General features: G+C 43.0%; 1 protein-coding gene across 1 annotated transcript in view; it reads left to right on the top strand.

Moving 5' to 3' along the window:
* The first annotated feature begins 3,810 nt into the window (after positions 1-3,810).
* Positions 3,811-18,860, top strand: part of prss16 (serine protease 16) — a 39,234-nt gene continuing 24,184 nt past the window's right edge. Inside the window, exons 1-3 of the mRNA XM_043680943.2 lie at positions 3,811-3,922; positions 16,123-16,286; positions 17,150-17,249. Coding sequence (XP_043536878.2) covers positions 3,865-3,922; positions 16,123-16,286; positions 17,150-17,249 — 322 coding nt within the window. The 5' untranslated portion in view covers positions 3,811-3,864. The remainder of the gene's footprint in view (positions 3,923-16,122; positions 16,287-17,149; positions 17,250-18,860) is intronic.

Below are 18,860 nucleotides of genomic sequence, written 5' to 3'. Positions count from 1 at the left end.
CCAGAGAACTAAGTTAATTGGTGTTGAGAGAATGGAAGTTTACCATAGACTTCCTCAGTGAAGTTTTACATTATAGGAATATATACCTCAGCACAGGAGAGCTCTGGTCATTAAGAGAACTGCAGGCAATCAATGATCCTGCCTCATTTGAGAGGTTTCAAATATAGCTGTCAATCAAGAATGTTACCTCTGGTGAGCTCTGACTCTATAGGACTGCCCTTCCTAAGGCTATCCGTAGAAGGTTCACAGCAACTAACCTTTGAAGTTACTAATAGATTGAAACTGCCTTTTCCTCATTAATGATAAACCTGTCTTTGATAGTTACAAAGCTGTTTTCTCAACACAAGACCTGATAGAATCATTGAGTGGCACAACACAAAAGAGGCCATTCAGCCCATAATGTTAGTCTAGAATATTGCTGTTCTATTCCTACTCTTCCTCTATTCCAATAATGATAACTGGAACTGAATGTCTCATCCACCTGTAATACATCAGAGAATGTCCTTATTTTGGTGTATATGTTGTAAAACCATGTGGATTGGTCCCTATTATATTCTTCGCCATCAAAAACAATGCCTATATAAATATCACTTTGCTTATCCATTTCTACAAATTTGTGGTTACCCTGACCGTCTTAGACAATTATAATCAAGATGACACATCTCATATGCAAGGAGCTATTACTTTGTTGAGTCAATAGTCAATAGTATATTAGACGAGACTGAACACACACACACACAAAATTCTCTCATTATGTAAACAATGCCAAGATGGTAAATATGTGTATCAGGTACCTACATTCAAAGTGATCTCACATTGGATTACCCTCTACTTTTTGTCATTTACATAAATGATTTGGATGCAAGCATAAGAGTTACAGTTAGTAAGTTTGCAGATGACACCAAAATTGGAGGTGTAGTAGACAGCGAAGAGGGTTACCTCAGATTTACAATAGGATCTGGACCAGATGGGCCAATGGGCTGAGAAGTGGCAGATGGAATTTAATTCAAATAAATTTGAGGTGAATAATATTCACCGGATGAAGTTGTCACCAGCTAGGTCAGCATTTATTGCCCATCCCTAATTACTCAGAGTGCAGTTAAGAACCAATCACATTGCTGTTAGTCTGGAGTCACATGTAGGCCAGGTAAGGATGGTAGTTTCCCTTCTTAAAGAACATTAGTGAACCAGATGGGTCTTAATTCCACATGTTTATTAATTCAAATTCCACCATTTGCCATGGCAGGATTTGAACCTGGGTCCCTGTAACATTATCTAGGTCTCTAGATTAATAGTCCAGCAGTAACACCACTAGGCCATTGCCTCCCTATGCTTCTAAAACTATGACTCTATAATGGTCTGTGCGGGATGAGGCTAGCTTTTGATGCAATGAATAGTGGCTCTATTTTGAACCTTAACAATAAATAATGTTTCTTTCCTGTTGATTCATTACAATCCCATTGATTGGTGGAGCAGGCTTGATGAGCTGAATAACCTGTTTCTGTTAATAAATGATATGATCTCATGAGGTCATTTGGATGGATGGGAAAGATTTGACGGAAAGTGGGTGAGTCAGCTCTGCCTGTTATTTATCCTTCAACTGACATAGTTTATCTGGCTATTACCAAGTTGCTAATTTGTGGGATCTTGCTGTGCAGAAAACTGGCTGCAGTGTAATTCTACTTTCTAACAAATGACTGCACATCCAAGGTATTTAATTGGCTGCAAGGCATGTTCAGATGTATATACAAAGAACAAAGAATAAAGAAAATTTACTGCCCAGGAACAGGCCCTTCGGCCCTCCAAATCTGAGCTGATACAAATCCACTGTCTAAAGGTGTCGCCCAATTCCTAAGCATCTGTATCCCTCTGCTCCCCACCTACTCATGCATCTATCCAAACGCATCTAAAGTGAATCTACCGTGCCTGCCTCTACTACCTCTGCTGGCACATTCCAGGGACCTGCCACCCTCTGTGTAAAGTACTTGCCACGCGTATCCCCCTTAAACTTTTCACCTCTCACCTTGAAGCCTCTCGTTATTGAACCCTTCACCCTGGTTAAAAGCTTATCTCTATCTACCCTGTCTATACCCTTAACGATTTTGTAAACCTCAATCAGGTCCCCCCTCAATCTTCTTTTTTCTAATGAAAACAATCCTACCCTACTCAACCTCTCTTCATAACTAGCACCTTCCATACCAGGCAACATCCTCGTAAACCTATGGCTGTGAAAAGGACTATTTCGAAATGCATTTCTTTCTGTAGAAATGATGTGAAGGTGCCAGTGTTGGACTGGGGTGAACAAAGTTAAAAATCACACAACACCAGGTTATAGTCCAACAGTTTATTGGAAACACTAGCTTTCAGTGCATTGCTCCTTTATCAGGTAACTAGTGGGGAAGAATCATAAGACACAGAATTTATAGCAAAATATCACAGTGTCATGCAATTAAAACGAGAGATTGAACAAACCTAGATTGCTGTTAAGTCTTTCATATTTTAGAATGGGTTGCAGGTTTCCGCTCATTAATGCATGAGGAAGAATTGATCAAAAGATTGACAGTAAAAACAGATAGAAGGCATCTTGTCACAAAGCAATTTTGCAGTAAGATTTCTAGCCTGGATAGTGTAGTGTGAGAATACTTCTGCTCTGATCAGACTGACCTTGCAGGTGCAGGATGTCTCATTTCCTCAGTGCCATTAGCTATGTCTTAAAGAATGATGAATTGTTTCTCTCTGTCCCTTATCAGTAAATCTAGCCTACCTAAACTTGGGAGTATAAGATGACATTTTGTAGACATTAAGAAATGTAGGTCAGAAAATGTACGGGAACTTTATGACTGCCCCGAGGTTAAATAATTAATGTGCAGTGAGCTTGTATTTTCTATATAACCTGGAAGATTCTGCATTTCATTGGAAAACGTCAGAATTCTCTGAATGATGTGTTCCCCATCGCCATGATAAAGCGAGTTAGTTGCTCAAGACCTCATCTCCTGACTATTTTGTTTTAAACGATTCGGCATAAAGGTTTAATTTCCCCAACAATATATAAATCCCAGAACTTCTTTTGAGTCACATTCTCGAGATAACTTAAGGTTTCATTAAAAAAAGTGACAGACCAGACAAGGTCTGATATTTGTGTATGTGTGTATGTCTCTCTCCCTCACATGCGGGCACATGCATATAAGTCTATGGGGTGAATTTGCATTTGAAGACAATCTCTATTTTTGCTCAAAAAGCACACAATCTGCAGGCAGTCAATCCATATAACATTTTATAAAGTCCTACTTTGGAAATAGAACCAGTCTGACTCAAGGTGGGGAACAGACAGACTCTAACCTCACATCTTTAATACATTGTCTGAGCTGAGATATACTTTTTTTCAATAAAACCTTAAGTTATCTCGAGAATGTGACTTAAAGAAATTCTGGGATTTATAGATTAATGAACTAAAATCTGCAACACATTCTAAAAGATGAACGACATAACAATCTGGCTTTGTTCGATCTATCATTTTAATTGCATGACCCTGCGATCTTTTGCTATAAATTCGGTCTTATGACCCTGCCCCACCTGATGAAGGTGCAGCCCTCTGAAAGCTAGTGCTTCCAAATAAACTTGTTGGACTACAACCTTGTTGTTTGATTTATAGTTTTCTGTAGAAAGAATTTTCATACGAATAATCCGCCTGGCAACAACGCACCAATCACAATCAAGAAGTATTGTAACGGGCAGGCCGCCTAGCCAATGGAAGGGAGGGTAGGCGGGCGGGGTGCGGATCATATGATGCTGCGTCCGATAACAGAGCTCTCAAAGACTGGGAGAGTGAGTGGTGGAAGTGTTGGACGTGGAGTTGAGTTGAGGATGCTCCTGGTTCCAATGGTTGTGTTGTTTCTCCCTTGGCTGCAGTCTGCACTCGGAGGTAAGAGGTTGTGGACAGAAACCCTCAATGAGCCCTGAGGATCTGACATGGAAAGCGGTGAGGATGAATGCTAGAGGGTGTTGGGCTAGGGGATGGCGAGGACAGTGACGATGTGGGGCTGGAAGGGTCACGAGTGTGCGAGGGAGGAGGGTTGCTGAGAGCCTCTAGGAGGATAGAGGGTCAGGTTGTGCGAGGGATGCTGGATAAATGGGTTTGAGGGAGGGTGAGTAAGAGATGGTTGAAACTTTATTGCTGGAACAGCACAGCAGGTCAGGCAGCATCCAGGGGACAGGAGATTCGACGTTTCGGGCACAGGCCCTTCTTCAGGAATGAGCAGAGAGTGTTCAGTAGGAGAAGATAAACGGTAGGGAGGAGGGACTTGGAGGAGGGGCGTTGGAAATGTGATAGGTGAAATGTGACATTTCCAACGCCCCTCCTCCAAGTCCCTCCTCCCTACCTTTTTATCTTCTCCTGCTGAACACTCTCTGCTCATTCCTGAAGAAGGGCCTGTGCCCGAAACGTCGAATCTCCTGTTCCCTGGATGCTGCCTGACCTGCTGTGCTGTTCCAGCAATAAAGTTTCAACTTTGATCTCCAGCATCTGCAGACCTCACTTTCTCCCTGAGTAAGAGATGGAGAAAACGTAGAGTTGGGGCACGAGACAGGGAATGGTTTAGGGACAGTGGGAAGGGAGAGGGCTCTACAAGGGAGGTGGAGTTAAAGGGGCGAGGTATGGGTTGTGAAAGAAAAGGGTGGCGAGAGACTTGCTTCAGGGCTGGGGTAAGAGGAAGATGGAGGGAGCATGTGGTGTTTGGCCAGTGGCTGGTAGAAGATGGGTTTTTTTTTAAAAGAGCAAGATTTGGCCTTTCAAGCCTGTGCATCCACTGGACAAGTTTCTGTGTGATCCACGTTTTTACCTTTCTACACTCTGCCCTTAATATCCAAAGTTAAAAATCACACAACACCAGGTTATAGTCCAACCGGTTTAATTGGAAGCACACTAGCTTTCGGAGCGACACTCTTTCACATCCTTTTTTTTAAAAAAAAAAGGTTTTGTGATTTACACATGAAAGAAGTGAAACTATCACTGTATTCTAACCGATGAAAGGCTTAACAGACAATCAATTCTTCAATGTATAATTTCAGTTACATCACACTGCAAATTTTTGCTATAAATTCTGTGTTACGATCGAGCCCTCCACAATCACCTGATGAAGGAGCGTCACTCTGAAAGCTAGTGTGCTTCCAATTAAACCTGTTGGACTATAACCTGGTGTTGTGATTTTTAACTTTGTACACCCCAGTCCAACACCGGCATCTCCGAACCTTAATATCCAAAAACTTATCTGCATCTGCCTTGGATAGTGAACTTTTTCATGCAGAGGATGGTGCATGTATGGAATGAACTGCCAAAGGAATTGGTGGAGGCTCGTACAATTACAATATTTAAAAGGCATCTGGATGGGTATATGAATAGGAAGGGTTGAGAGGGATATTGGCCAAATGCTGGCAAAATGGGTCTAGATTTAAATTGGATACCTGGTTGGCATCGATGAGTTAGATCCCAGGGTCTGTTTCTGTGCTTTGTCTTAATGACTTTGAATTGCTGTGTATCCACAGACTTTTCAGGTGTAGAAATCAAAGATTCACTGACTGAGGGAGTGTTGGGGAAGGGAGAGTGGTCGATGATGTATAGTGTGGAAGAGGGATTTAGATTCTGACTCAGTTTAGTTCATTGATCTATTTATTTGGGGAGCTGTAATTTTTAAAAAAATGTAATCATGGTCAACATTGTTTGAGTTTGTTTGAAAGTGTAACCTTAATAGGCAATCCAGATCTCTCTCCTTGAGCAACTTTCTACCTTTTTTATTAGAAGGAAAACTTCAACAGGGTAGGTAACATCTAGAGAAATGGTGTTAAAGTTTTATGTTGAGATGCCCTTTGATGTGAACAGCATGACTTGCACCTTTTTTTATTAATGGTTTCAAGCAAATTGAAGTTGTGAAGTCTGTGGTCCGCAGTTTGTATTGTCCACAAATTAAATGCAAAATGACTGACTTATTGGAGTACTACACCATAAATCAAACCCAGTTTATTCCCAGAGTCATGCCAAATCTTAAAGTTTCTTAGAAGGGATGTGAAGTGGCCCATTATGTGCTTTCCAGACCAAGGCATGAGCCAGATGTCTGTCCTTAACAAGAATTATTATTTGCTGAATCATTAGCTATAGCTACGAGTAAACAGATATGCTATTAGCAAAACGCTACTAACTAAAGCTCTAATTCCTTTTAAGTTTCCATCTTTATGCATACCCCTCCCCACCCAAAAAAAAGATTTTTGGTGAAGGTTGGATAAAGTTAGAAAGTCAGTTCAGTGACATTGCTTCCCTAATCTAATGTTGAGATGGTCCTCCAGCTAGCCAGGCCAATGATGAGTGATTGTCTTTCTCTAGAAGCTTCAAGTTTTGTAAGAAGAAATCACTGTTTCACATGGGAAGATGTCTCGGATTTGCCATTTTTAAAAGTCAGCAATCGCTGCTGGGAAGCTAACTGGTTTCACGTTGAGTTTTTTAAACTGCAGAGAACAGGCAGCTTCTATTGGGAAGCACAAGGCAATGTCTGTCTTTGTCTCCCTCTGTATGTCTCCAGAACTTTGTCTCTCAGCTAACTGAGCACGTTGGAATTGGAAACCATTTTTGGATCACTTATAAACAGGGATGAAATCTTATCGGGGGCATGGATAAATTTAAAGTTTGAGGTTAAAATCAGATCAGCCAAGATTTTTATTGACAGTAGCCTATTGTTCTTTGCTCTTAAACAACTGTTTAACTACTGAATGTCCAAGCACTGCAGGAATCCAGAGCTGCAAGAGTTCATGCCAGATATCAAATTCCTTGCTGTGGAAAAAGTATAGCCACCCTTGTAAATCCTATATTTTTTAAAAAAGTTCTTTCACATTAAAAATAGTGTCTTTTCAGGACGAATACTTTTTCTGAAGAGTGGAGTCTCGGGTAGACTGGATAGTGAAGAAGGCATTTGGTAGGCTTTTATTGGTCAGAGGATTGAGTATAGGAGTTGGGAGGTCATGTTGCAGCTGTACAAGACATTGGTTAGGCCACTGTTGGAGGATTGCTTGCAATCCTGGTCTCCTTGCTAAAGGAAGGATGTTGTGAAACTTGAAAGGGTTCAGAAAAATTTACAAGGCTGTTGCCAGGATTGGAGAGTTTGAGCTATAGGGAGACACTGAATAGGCTGGGGCTATTTTCCTTGGAGTGACAGAGGCCGAGGGCGACTTTATGGAGGATTATAAAATCATGAGTGATGTGGATAAGGTAAACAGGCAAGGTCTTTCTCTGGGGTGGGGGACCCCAAAACTAGATGGCACAGGTTTAAGGTGAGAGGGGAAGGAGTCCTGACAGGTAATGTTCTTTTTTCATGCGGAAGGTGGCGTGAGTGTAGAATGAGCTACCAGAGGAAGTGGTGGAGGTTGATGCAATGACCAACACTTTAAAAAGCATCTGAATGGGTATATGAATAGGAAGGGTTTAGAGGGATATGGGCCAAAAGCTGTCAAATGGGACTAGATTTAGATAGGATATCTGGTCGGCATGGATAAGTTGGACTGAAGGGTCTGTTCCCATGCTGTATATCTGAGTCCTAACAGACTCAAAATGTTAATGGTTTCTTTTTCCACATACATGGTGAACCTGTTTCTTTTGACAAGGTTAGATTCTTCTCTTTTTCAGAGAGGTTCTAAGTGATCCAGGCTCCAACTAGACTGAGTTTGAAAGTTTATGGGGGCCCATTTTTGGTTACTGTAACAGATAATGCCCCCAGTGTAAGCCTTTCATGTCTTGAAGAAAACCAGTATAATCAAAGGGGAGTGGCCAGCTAGCTGTGTAGGTAGTCTTCATTTAGATTAATTAGTTGCAGCAGGAGATGTGAAAAAGTGTCTGTGTGTCAGTCTGGGCTACCTGCGTAATGTTTTGGGGAGTTGGGCCTGGTCCATGACACAGATGTGTGCACACTCCTGGAGTGGTTAAGGTTACATCCTTTTTGCTGTTTTGAATGTATGTAAAGGATCCCTTGGCAACTGACAGAAGAGGAGTTTGATGTTTACCTATCACTTGGCTGCTATTCTGCCCTCAACCAACATTGCTGCAATAGTTTTTCTCTTTTCTGTGTGTGGAATCACACTGTGCAAATTAGCACCGATTTATTCTAGTGCAGGAAAAGACCATGTGGGTCCTCTTGTCATGGCACCAGCACTCTGTGCATTGCAACTTAGTGCCAATCGGCTGCTTGTTTCCCCAATAACTTTGCACAATCATCCAGTTTAAAAAATCAAATACCCTCCTGAATGCCTCAGTTGAACCTGCCTCCTCCATACATCCTAGCAGTGCATCCTGACCCTTGCTGTTTGTCACGTGGAAAGAATTCTTGCCCTCACCTTGAAATTGCATCTTCAACAAACCACTTTAAAACTGCCACAGCTATTCACAAGAAACAGATTGCTGGAAAAGCTCAGGTCTGGCAACATCTGTGGAAAGAAATCAATTAATGTTTCGTGTCGAGTGACCCTTCCTCGGACACTTTTTTTAAAGTTGCCATCTGGTTCCAACCCATTTAAGGGCAAGAATGTTTTCTTCCTCTTGGCTCTGACTAGACCACTCGTGGAATCCCTACAAAGTGAAAGTCGGCCATTAAGTCTGCACCATCTGAATGGCATCCCAGCCACACCCAACTCTCTCTCCTATCCCCTTAACCCCTCATTCCCCATGGCAAATCCACTTGGCCTGCACATTCCAAGACACTGGGGAATTTAGCGTGGCCAGTCACCTAACCTGCACATCTTTTGGACATCACGATTGTGAAACCTTCGATCAAATCTGCTGTTAGCACCTTCTGTCAAAGTAAAACAGCCCTAACCTCTCTGGATTATCCTCCTAACTCTCGCACCATTCTTGTAAAACCTCTTCTGCATTCTTCCCAGTCTGTGTACATCTTTTCCATATACATGTTTTCTACATTTACAACAGTGACTGCACTGTAATTGTGCTTCCTTTGACTGCAGTGTGATTTGAGCATCCCAAGGCTGTGAAATGATATTTGTTCGTTGTGGTTTGCTTTTCCTGATGAGTTAAAATTTTTTTCTGCTTGGGAAAGCAGCTTCGCTTTCTATGTAACTGGATGTGTTTAACTGAGGCTTGTGTAGTTTTGGAAATCATCATGGCCTGTGCTTCTGGCTAAGTGTTGTTGTTGTCGACAACAACTTGGATTATATTGCAGAATATAGACCAGCAGAATAATGCATCCCAGGGTTTCTCACAGGAGCATTATTAACACAAATTAGACATCAGAACACAGGGGATACTGGGTCAAAAGGCTAAAATGTTGGTGAAAGGAAGAGTCTTTGAGGAAAAATGTGGATGTTGTGAGGAGGAGGAATTCCAGAGCCTCCGGGGCTGCTGATGGTTAGCACTGCTGCCTCACAGCGCCAGAGACCCGGGTTCAATTCCCGCCTCTGGCAACTCTGTGTGGAGTTTGCACATTCTCCTCGTGTCTGCGTGGGTTTCCTCCGGGTGCTCTGGTTTCCTCCCACAATCCAAAAATGTGCAGGTTAGGTGAATTGGCCATGCTAAATTGCCCGTAGTGTTAGGTGAAGAGGTAAATGTAGGGGAATGGGTCTGGGTGGGTTACGCTTCGGCGGGTCGGTGTGGACTTGTTGGGCCAAAGGGCCTGTTTCCATACTGTAAGTAATCTAATCTAATCTATGGAGTCTGGAATTCTTGGCGCACAATATCTTAGAGGTCTATGGGGCTGCAGGACACTACAGGGATGGGAGTGAGATCATGGAGTGATTGGAAAAAGGAGGATGTAAACTGTTACTGGCCAGAAGCCTGTCCAACTCAGTGAGTCATGAGGCTTAGGGGTGAATGGGTATGGTGCAAGCAGCCATTGCTGGTTAGTGATTGCAGAGACGTTTGTGTTGCCAGCGTGACTGGGATCCTTTTGGGTGTGAAGTGCCAGATATTGCAGTGAACGACCCAATATATTACCTCAACTGTTTGACATGCAAATTGATTCCGTACCATGGGATAGAGGATAAAATATTGGGATTGGAGTATGGTTGGGCCAGTATTGGTTACTGGTGACCAGAAACTGAACTGGACCAGCTTTCTAAATATTATGGCCACAAGAGCAGCTCAAAAGCTGGGAATCCTGCATTGAGTAACTTGCCTCCTGACTCCCCAAAGCCTGTCCACTATCTACAAGGAACACGTCCAGAGTGTGATGGAATATTCCCCACTTGCTTGGATGGGTGCAGCTCCAATAACACTAAGCTTGACACCATCCAGGGCAAAGTAGCCTGATTGGCACCACATCCATAAATATTCTCTCCCCTTCATCACTGATGCTCAGTAGCAGTGTCTACCATCTCACTGAGACTCCTGAGACAGCTCCTTCCAAACGTAAGATGCTAGAACAGAAATAGGGCATGCAGCCTGTTGAGTTTGTTTCACCAGTCAATGAGATGACTGATCTAAATCTTCAATCCACTTCTTTCCTTTTCCGCCATAACACTTGATTCCCTTATCGATTAAATATGTTTAGTCAGCCTTGAATATATTCAATAGCCCAACCCCTGCAGCAAAATATTCTCCATATTTCTCCCCTCTGACAGAAGACATTCCACCTCACCTCTTTGGTAGACCCCTTACTCAGCTCTCTCGACTAGAAGGACAAGGGCAGCAGATACATGGAACCACGCCACCTGCATGTTTCCCTTCTAGCCGCTCACCATCCTGACTTGGTCAAATATTGTTGTTCCTTGGTATTGCTGGGTCAGAATCCTGGAACTGAGCTGAAACTTTATTGCTGGAACAGCACAGCAGGTCAGGCAGCATCTAGGGAACAGAAGATTCGACGTTTCGGGCACATGCCCTTCTTCAGGCATGTGCCCGAAACGTCGAATCTTCTGTTCCCTAGATGCTGCCTGACCTGCTGTGCTGTTCCAGCAATAAAGTTTCAGCTTTGATCTCCAGCGTCTGCAGACCTCACTTTCTCCCAGAATCCTGGAACTCCCTCCCTAACAGCATTGTGGATCTATCTACATCACATGGACTACAACGGTTCAGGAAGGTGGCTTGCCATCAACTTCTGAAGGGCATCTAAATAGCCCAGCCAGTGATGCCCAACATCCCGTGACTTAATTTGAAAACCAAGGCTACTAACAAAATGGAATCAGTAGCAGGTTTCTGCTTGATGCAAACTGCGATGTTGACTCTGGCTTGTCTGCCTGTTTGAACCTGCATTGCAACGCGTCAGCCTGCAGCAAGCAATCCTTGCCCCTCCCTCTGCAACTATATGCTCCCTGACACTCTTACCATTGCCTGTTCCCTGCCTTAATTGCTTTCCAGCCCCAGTTCTCCTCAATCAGGCCTAATCTTGCCCACTGCCGTTCCCCATTCCACTTTGAGATTGGTCAGTTGGCTTGGACATGTGGAGCTTGTGTAAATCATTGCAGTTGGTGTTCAGTATTTCCTTAACCCTGTGGTGTACTTAAACTGTGATACAATTTATAATCTGTCAGCAAGGTCGGTAACTGCTTTTACCGAATGAGCAACACTGAACAGAGGAGGATGAAGCACATGTTCACCTTCACCGGAAACCTGGTGACCTTCCCACCTATTACTGCTCCTATCCCTTGGCACATCTGCACTAATTTGAACCATGATATGCTGTCAAAACAAAGTACAGTTAGTTTCTTAAAATTTATTTGTATACCAAAAAAATACATTAGCCTTTTCATGTTCTGTCAACATCAAATAGAGTAAATGTCCCTAACTAACATTCCAGACAGATGCAGAACTGCATTAGATAGAAGTTGTGGTGTGGCTGTATAGGATGTTGGTTAGGCCACTTTTTTGGAATACTGCATTCAATTCTGGCTATAGGATTTACAACATCCTTCCTTTCTGTACCCTTTCGAGTTTTACAAGGGTGTTGCCAGACTTGGAGAGTTTGAGCTATAGGGAGAGGCTAAATAGGCTGGAGCTGTTTTCCCTGGAGCGTGAGAGGCTGAGGGGTGGCATTAGGTTTATAAAATCACGAGAGGTATGGATAGAGTGAATAGCCAAGGTCTTTTTTATTCCCCACGGTCGGGAGCCAAAACTAGAGGGCATAGTTTTAAGGTGAAAGATTTAAAAGGGAATGAAGAGCAACGTTTTCACACAGGGGGTGGTGAGTGTGTGGAATAAGCTGCAATGGAGGTCATGGAGGCTGGTACAATTACAACATTGTAAAGGCATCTGGGTGGGTACATGAATAGGAAGGGTTTAGAGGGACATGGGCCAAAAGCTGGCAAAATAGGATAGATTAATTTAGGATATCCAGTTAGCAAGGATGAATTGGACCGAAGGGTCTGTATGCATGCTGTATATCTCTATCACTCTAAAGGTCACTATTATTTTAAACTGAAAGTAAAGCTCTCTTTGCACTGCCACTATCGGACACTCTGCTGTGTTCTAATCAGATTCTGATGGGTAACAGCAAAAGATATTCATATTAACCTGCATTCAAAACAAATCCTAGGCCTTGGGGTGAAACTTCTCCTAGTCTTTATTCTTTGGAGAAAATAGCAATTGCATTTAGTCTTTGTGTGATGGTCTGCAGCTGACTGCCTTTTGGTTTTAGTTTAAAAACACATTTCTGCATAGATTTATTTTTAATAATTCAAATACTAATTGTCATTTAGGGTAGCAGGTCTGGCCTATTTCCATTTCCTATTTGTTTCAAGTCTAAGCTGTGCACAAGTCTGCTCTCTGTTAATGTGCCAACAAAGAGAAAATAAAGGTCCCACACCTTTAAATTGATTGCCTCTCCACAATGAGAGATGTGTATTTCCATATGCTTTCCATAACCAATAGCTGTCTCTGAGCACTGCTATAGCCAGTGAAGTACTTCACAAGTGTGGTTAATGTGGAAAATACATCCAGCCAATTTATGCACAATGTGCATTGTCGAATACACAGTAATCTGATAATAGCCAGATAATCTGTTTGTTCTGATACTGATTTGAGGAATGAGTAGTGGCCAAGTCACTGGGGAGAAGTTCCCCTGCCTTTCCTTTGAATTTGTGCCATGGGTTTTTAAAAAAAAAAACATTAGTTTGACATCTCTGAAAAGCATAAAGGCTACGGGCCAAGTGCTGGAAAACAGGATCAGAATAATTAGGTTGCTTTTGACTGGCACGATTGTGATGTGCCAAAGGGCTGTTTTCTGTTGTAGATCTGACTCTTCTAATGTCACCTCCCAATAGTCCAGTTGTACCCCAGTATTGAGCTGTTTGCTTTGATTTGTTTTTGTTTTCCCCTCTACCTGACTCCTGGAGCGGAAACCTTAAACTCAGCAGCAAGAGAGCAGACACTTAAACACAAGAGGGATTTAGCTCTGCTCCTGGATTGCTGGCTTCCTGATCTGTAGCACTGACCAAAACCACCTTGAATATACCCCCAATGGCTCCCCAATTGCCCTTAGCATCAATGTTTTTTTTAGAGTAATTCCAGAGTAAAGCCAAATGGCAGCAGATACAAAGGAGCACCTACTTCACCTCCAAGTCTCTTCCCATCTTGTCTTGGGATTATATCAGCTGTTCCTTCAGTGTCGCTAGGCCAAAAGGCTGGAACTTCTCCAACAGCATTGTGGGTCTACTTACGCCAAAGAGACTGCAGCAGTTCAAGAAGGCAGCTCACTACCACCTTTTCACGCAGTTATGGATGTGCAATAAATGTGCCGACGTCCCATGAATTAGTTTTTGAAAAGTTGCCCTTTTTTAATTTGAAAATCTAATTAGTTGTCATCCAAATCTCCATTGCTTCCAAATGATGGCTTCCACTTCGTGTGCTGTTTCCGCCATTTAGAAAGTGTTTATACCACTTCTCCCCCCCCCCCCCCCAAAAAAAACTTCAAATGTCTGTTCTACTTTGCTTTTGTACAAGCTGCTTTGTTTGCATGATAACAATGCAGGGCTTTTGGAAAATAATTCCAACTGGAGTGAAGCTGAATACTAGTCTGACACATGTCCAGTTGGTAACAGTTTGTTTTTGTTTAAATTGCCTGCTTGCAGTATTGCCCTGGGAGACAAAACTGAAACTGGAGTTTCCTTCGTTCTTTTTTAATGGGAGTTTCGTATTGAGCAACAATTGACCATGCTGAGCACAACCTTGCGTCAGCTGGAAACTTAAGTCCGCATTGCTTTAACTTTTGCAAGTTGATTTATTTTTCTAGAGAGCTTAAATAATTCATTTAACTCCTGTAGTGACCAATCCCTCAATATCTTGTGCTTTCACACTGTCTTCATGCTGCTCCCGCCCCCCAAAACTTGAACTGTCCTTGTTCTTCAATTTCCACAGAAAACTCTGAACTGTTGCGCTCTCCTCAAACTGGGAAGGCTGAGCGCTACCTCATGTCATCTGACCTTGTCTTAGCCCATCTGCTGAAATCCTGACTCATGACTTTATTTTGAGTCTTGATTATTCTGACATCTCCCATGTACTACCCTATCAGAATTATTCACTATAAGAGGAGGCTGTGAGGCCTTCCAGCCTGCTACATTTTGTTGTGATCACAGCTGACCACCCATTTTCTGTTCCTGCTTTCCTCCACCGTCTTTAATTCCTTTAGACAAAGTGCTATGTCCAACACCTCATTTGAAATTGTACAATTGTGGGAAAAATCTGCCAACCCACAAAAGCAAAATTGGCCAAACTGTACCAAAACACCCAGAATGCCTCAGCAGGGACCAAGCAGGCTGATAAGTGAAACTAGACAGCACTCGCAGACAAGGGATTACACTTCAAGCACCCACTAACAATGACATAGCACCACCGCTATCTCAAAGCCCTGAGAGCAGTTTCTCAACCCAGCAATACCAAAGCCACATAGAGCAGGTCAAACAGAGGCACCAGCAAGAGCATTGCTCCCAGGACAGGACAATGGAAGCACCTCACTGCTTCAGAGGAGACACTAGCACCTACCTGTGAAGAGGAATAGAAGTTCAGAACCCATCAATACTGTCAGAATGTTGCTTTGTTTCGAGAATTAGGACATTCTTTTGATAACTGTTTTCCGATTAACATCATTGTAACTACATTACTCCATTTCCAGATACATTTTATTTGCACAATTTCTAATTAGCCTTATTGTACAGGATTATTATAAAAACTGGCTTCATCCTCAGCTCAAGAGAAATTCTCAGCTACCTGGACAAACTGTCTGTGCTGTTTCAGCTTGGTCAGTTTCTCTTCCAGCGATATCGCTTGTAATAAACAGCAAGTCAGTTTCACCCGATCTGATTTTTGTGGTCACTACTTTTATTGGTCAAATTTCTCCAACAATATTTTGGCTTTGTGCTAGCAAGTTCCACAGACACTCTACCCTCTGGGTCACCTTTACGTCATTTAGAACCCAATTAGGATTAGAGTCCCTACAGTGTGGAAACAGGCCCTTTGACCCAACAAGTCCACACCAACCCTCTGAAGAGTAAGCCAGCCAGACCCAATCCCTTACTATTCTACATTACCCCAGACTAATGCACCTAGTCTACACATCCCTGAACACCATGGGCAATTTAGCGTGGTCATTTCACCTAGCCTGCATATCTTTGGAGTGTGGGAGGAAACCAGAGGAAACCCACGCAGACCGGGCGGAATGTGCAAACTCCAGACAGTCACCCAAAGCGGGAATCTAACTGGGTCCCTGGTGCTCTGAGGCAACATTGCTAACCATTGAGCCAATGTGCCGCCCCCATGTCCATGTCCTTGCCAAGTATTCATCGTGCTAAGCTGCTATTTAAAACTCTCCTCCTTTATTTTCCCCTACTTCTGTTCTCATGCATATCCCCGATTGTTAATCGTTCAGCTGTGTTGGTTGCTGAATACAACCCCCTCCCGTTCACTTCCCCCGAAACCTTTCCACATACTGTTCCTCCTAAAGCCAATCTCTTTGATCAACATTTTGATCAATTGCACAACATCGGAATGTGACCTGCAATCAAATATTTTGATGCTCCACTGAAGTGCCCTGGGACATTTTATCACACTGAAGTCCTGATAGTAGCATTGGTAGGTTTCTGGCATGAATCACCATTTCAGTCAACAGTGTTGTGACCCATTAAACCTGTCTGTCCTCTGATTTTCAGGGCGGAACATGTGGCTGATTAAGCAACAGGTGCTGCAATCCCAGGAGCAGAGGATACTGAAGCACTTGCTGAAGAACAGCAATGGGATGACTGAGCCCAAGGAAGGACTCTTTCCACAGCCACTGGATCACTTCAACAGAAGGAACAATGGCACTTTCAAGCAGGTGAGTGCAACCTTCGTATGATCTCTCTTCCTCCCTGCGCACCCCCCTCCTATCCTCTGTTCCTTCCCTTTATGTCTAAATCCACACTGGATCAAGGACTTTTAGAACAGAAACTGTTCACTCAACTCAGCCACTCTGGTGTGGCCTGATTTATGCTCCAAATGAATCTCCTCCCAACCCATCTCATTGAACCTTCTGTGACCTTTTCTGTTCTGCCTTGTGTTTGATCAACTTTCCTTCAAATGATATCAACTATGATCGTAATGAGTGGCCTCAAAGGGCTGAATGGCCTACTCCTCTTTATTTTCTGTGTGATTGAACTACTGGCTTAGAGGGTTGAACTTCCACATTCTAACAGTGCTGTCTCTTGAGTTCAATCTTGGGTTCCTCAGTGACTGTCCCATAGTTTTGGCCTGGCTCCTCCAGTTTTACTATCCTTTACCACCGAGAGCAACTCTGTGCCAACCCTTTTGGAATTTGAAAGATCACGTCAGTCTTCAGGTTTCTTTCACTGAACAGCCTGGCCCTCCTTTTTTTTTTCTGCTTGTCGTCTTTTTTTTGTTTCCGCATCAAACCAAAGCAGGCCATTTGGCCCCTCAAGCCTGCTCTACCATTCTGGAAGATCATGGCTGTTCTGATTACCACTCCGATTTTAGCCTTTTCATCTGCTTGCTTATCAAGAATCCACCTTGAAAATATTGAAGGTCTCTGCTTCCACCTCTATCCCCTCAATTTTGGCTATCCTGACGAGTTATTTTTGCACTTCCTCCAGAGCCTCGTTAACCATTTGAAGTACTGAGCACAATTGTGGGATGGCTGTGGAAAATGTTCTTTTACTTAAGATGTCTGTGTGTTTGCTTCAGAGATACTGGGTCAACGCCAATCTGTGGGAGCCACGCCTGGGTCCAGTGTTCCTCTTTATTGGTGGCGAGCAAGTCCTATTATCAAGTAGCGTGTTGGCAGGTATTGTTGCTTTGGAAATAGACTGGATGTATGAGGAGGGAATAAATAACTAGTGTTTGGGTTTTGTCTGTTCCATTTGGGATACCCCCCTCACCCAGAATACAACTTGTTTTAACTCCAAACTATCTAATTGTAGACATTGCAGCACAAGAGAGGCCACTTGGTCCATTGGGCCCATGTTAGAATGAGATGAGGGTCAATGATTTCTCCTAGGCGTAACCTTGAGTGATACTATTTCATTCTGAGGGGGGTAAGTATGGAAAACAAATGAACAAACTAATTGGGAACAAGAATAGATCATTTAGGCCTGTTCCACAACTGCTGAAATGGTTAACCTTAAATCCTTCCCACTGTTTGATAACCTTTCATTTACTACCCAAGAATCTATTTACCTCTGTCTTAAAAGTATTCAAGGTCCCTAATCCTTTTTTTTTGGATAGGGAACTCCAAAGACTATCAACCTTCTGAGAAAAGAAAATGGCCGCTATTGTTTTAAATGGCTGACCCCTTGATATTCAGTTCTGGGTTCTTTTGTAAGAGGAAACAGTTTCTTCACATCAATCTGTTGAGACACTTCAGTATCTTTATATTTCAATCAAATCAGCTCTTGGTCTTTTCCATTCCAGCAGGTATTAGCCATTTTTTTTTTTTTAGCCAATACAAGACTAGCCTATCTTTCATTACTTGTAAGACAACCAGAATTCCAGGTATTAGTCTGGTATACTTCCTCTGAGCTTCCTTCAAAACATTTGCATTTCACTTAAATAAGATTACCTACAGTGGAAACAGACCCTTCGCCCCAACAAGTCCACACCAACCCTCCGAAGAGAAACCCACCCCCCCTATATTTACCCCTGACTAATCCACCTAACACTACAGACAATTTAGCATGGCCAATTAACCTAACCTGCACAGCTTTGGACTGTGGGAGGAAATGAGAGAAAACCCATGCAGACATGGGGAGAGTGTGCAAACTCCACACAGTTGCCTGAGGTGGGAATAGAACCTGGGCTCCTGGTGCTGTGAGGCAGCAGTGCTAACCACTGTGCCACCCGAAGCTGATAATACTTCAAATGTGATCTCATCAGTGCCCTGTCGAACTGAAGCAGAGCCTCCCTACCTCTGTATTCAATTTCCTTTGCAGTAAATGATTTTACTGGTTTTCCTAATTACTTGCTATGTCTGCATGTTACCATTCAGGCTGAAGACCATACATGGCAGTATAGTGGTTAATGCTGCTGCCTCAGTACAAGGGACCTGAGTTCAATTCAAGCGACTGAACTTCAGAGCCAGATATACTCGCTGTGTCTGCATGGGTTTTCTCTGGGTGCTTCAGTTTCCTCCCACTGTTCAAAGATGTGCAGATTGGGTGGATTGGCTGTGCTAAATTGTCTGTAATATCCAGACTAGGTGGATTAGCAATGGGGAATGCAGGGTTACAAGGATAGGGGTGGGCTGGGCTGGATGGGCTGCTCTTCAGAGTTGGTGTGGACTTGATGGGCTGAATGGCCTGCTTCCACAATGTAGAGATTGATTCACATCTCTCTGCGACTGTTTGGATAAAATGCTCTTTTTGTTCCTCGTGCCAAACTGGACCATTTCACACTTTCA

Source organism: Chiloscyllium plagiosum, unplaced genomic scaffold (genome assembly GCF_037043375.1).
Source record: "Chiloscyllium plagiosum isolate Xiang-an unplaced genomic scaffold, Cpla_swu_hap1 HiC_scaffold_47, whole genome shotgun sequence".
NCBI classification, from domain to species: domain Eukaryota; kingdom Metazoa; phylum Chordata; class Chondrichthyes; order Orectolobiformes; family Hemiscylliidae; genus Chiloscyllium; species Chiloscyllium plagiosum.
The sequence above is the reverse complement of the archived record's forward strand: the minus strand, read 5'-3'. Positions and strand labels throughout refer to the sequence as shown.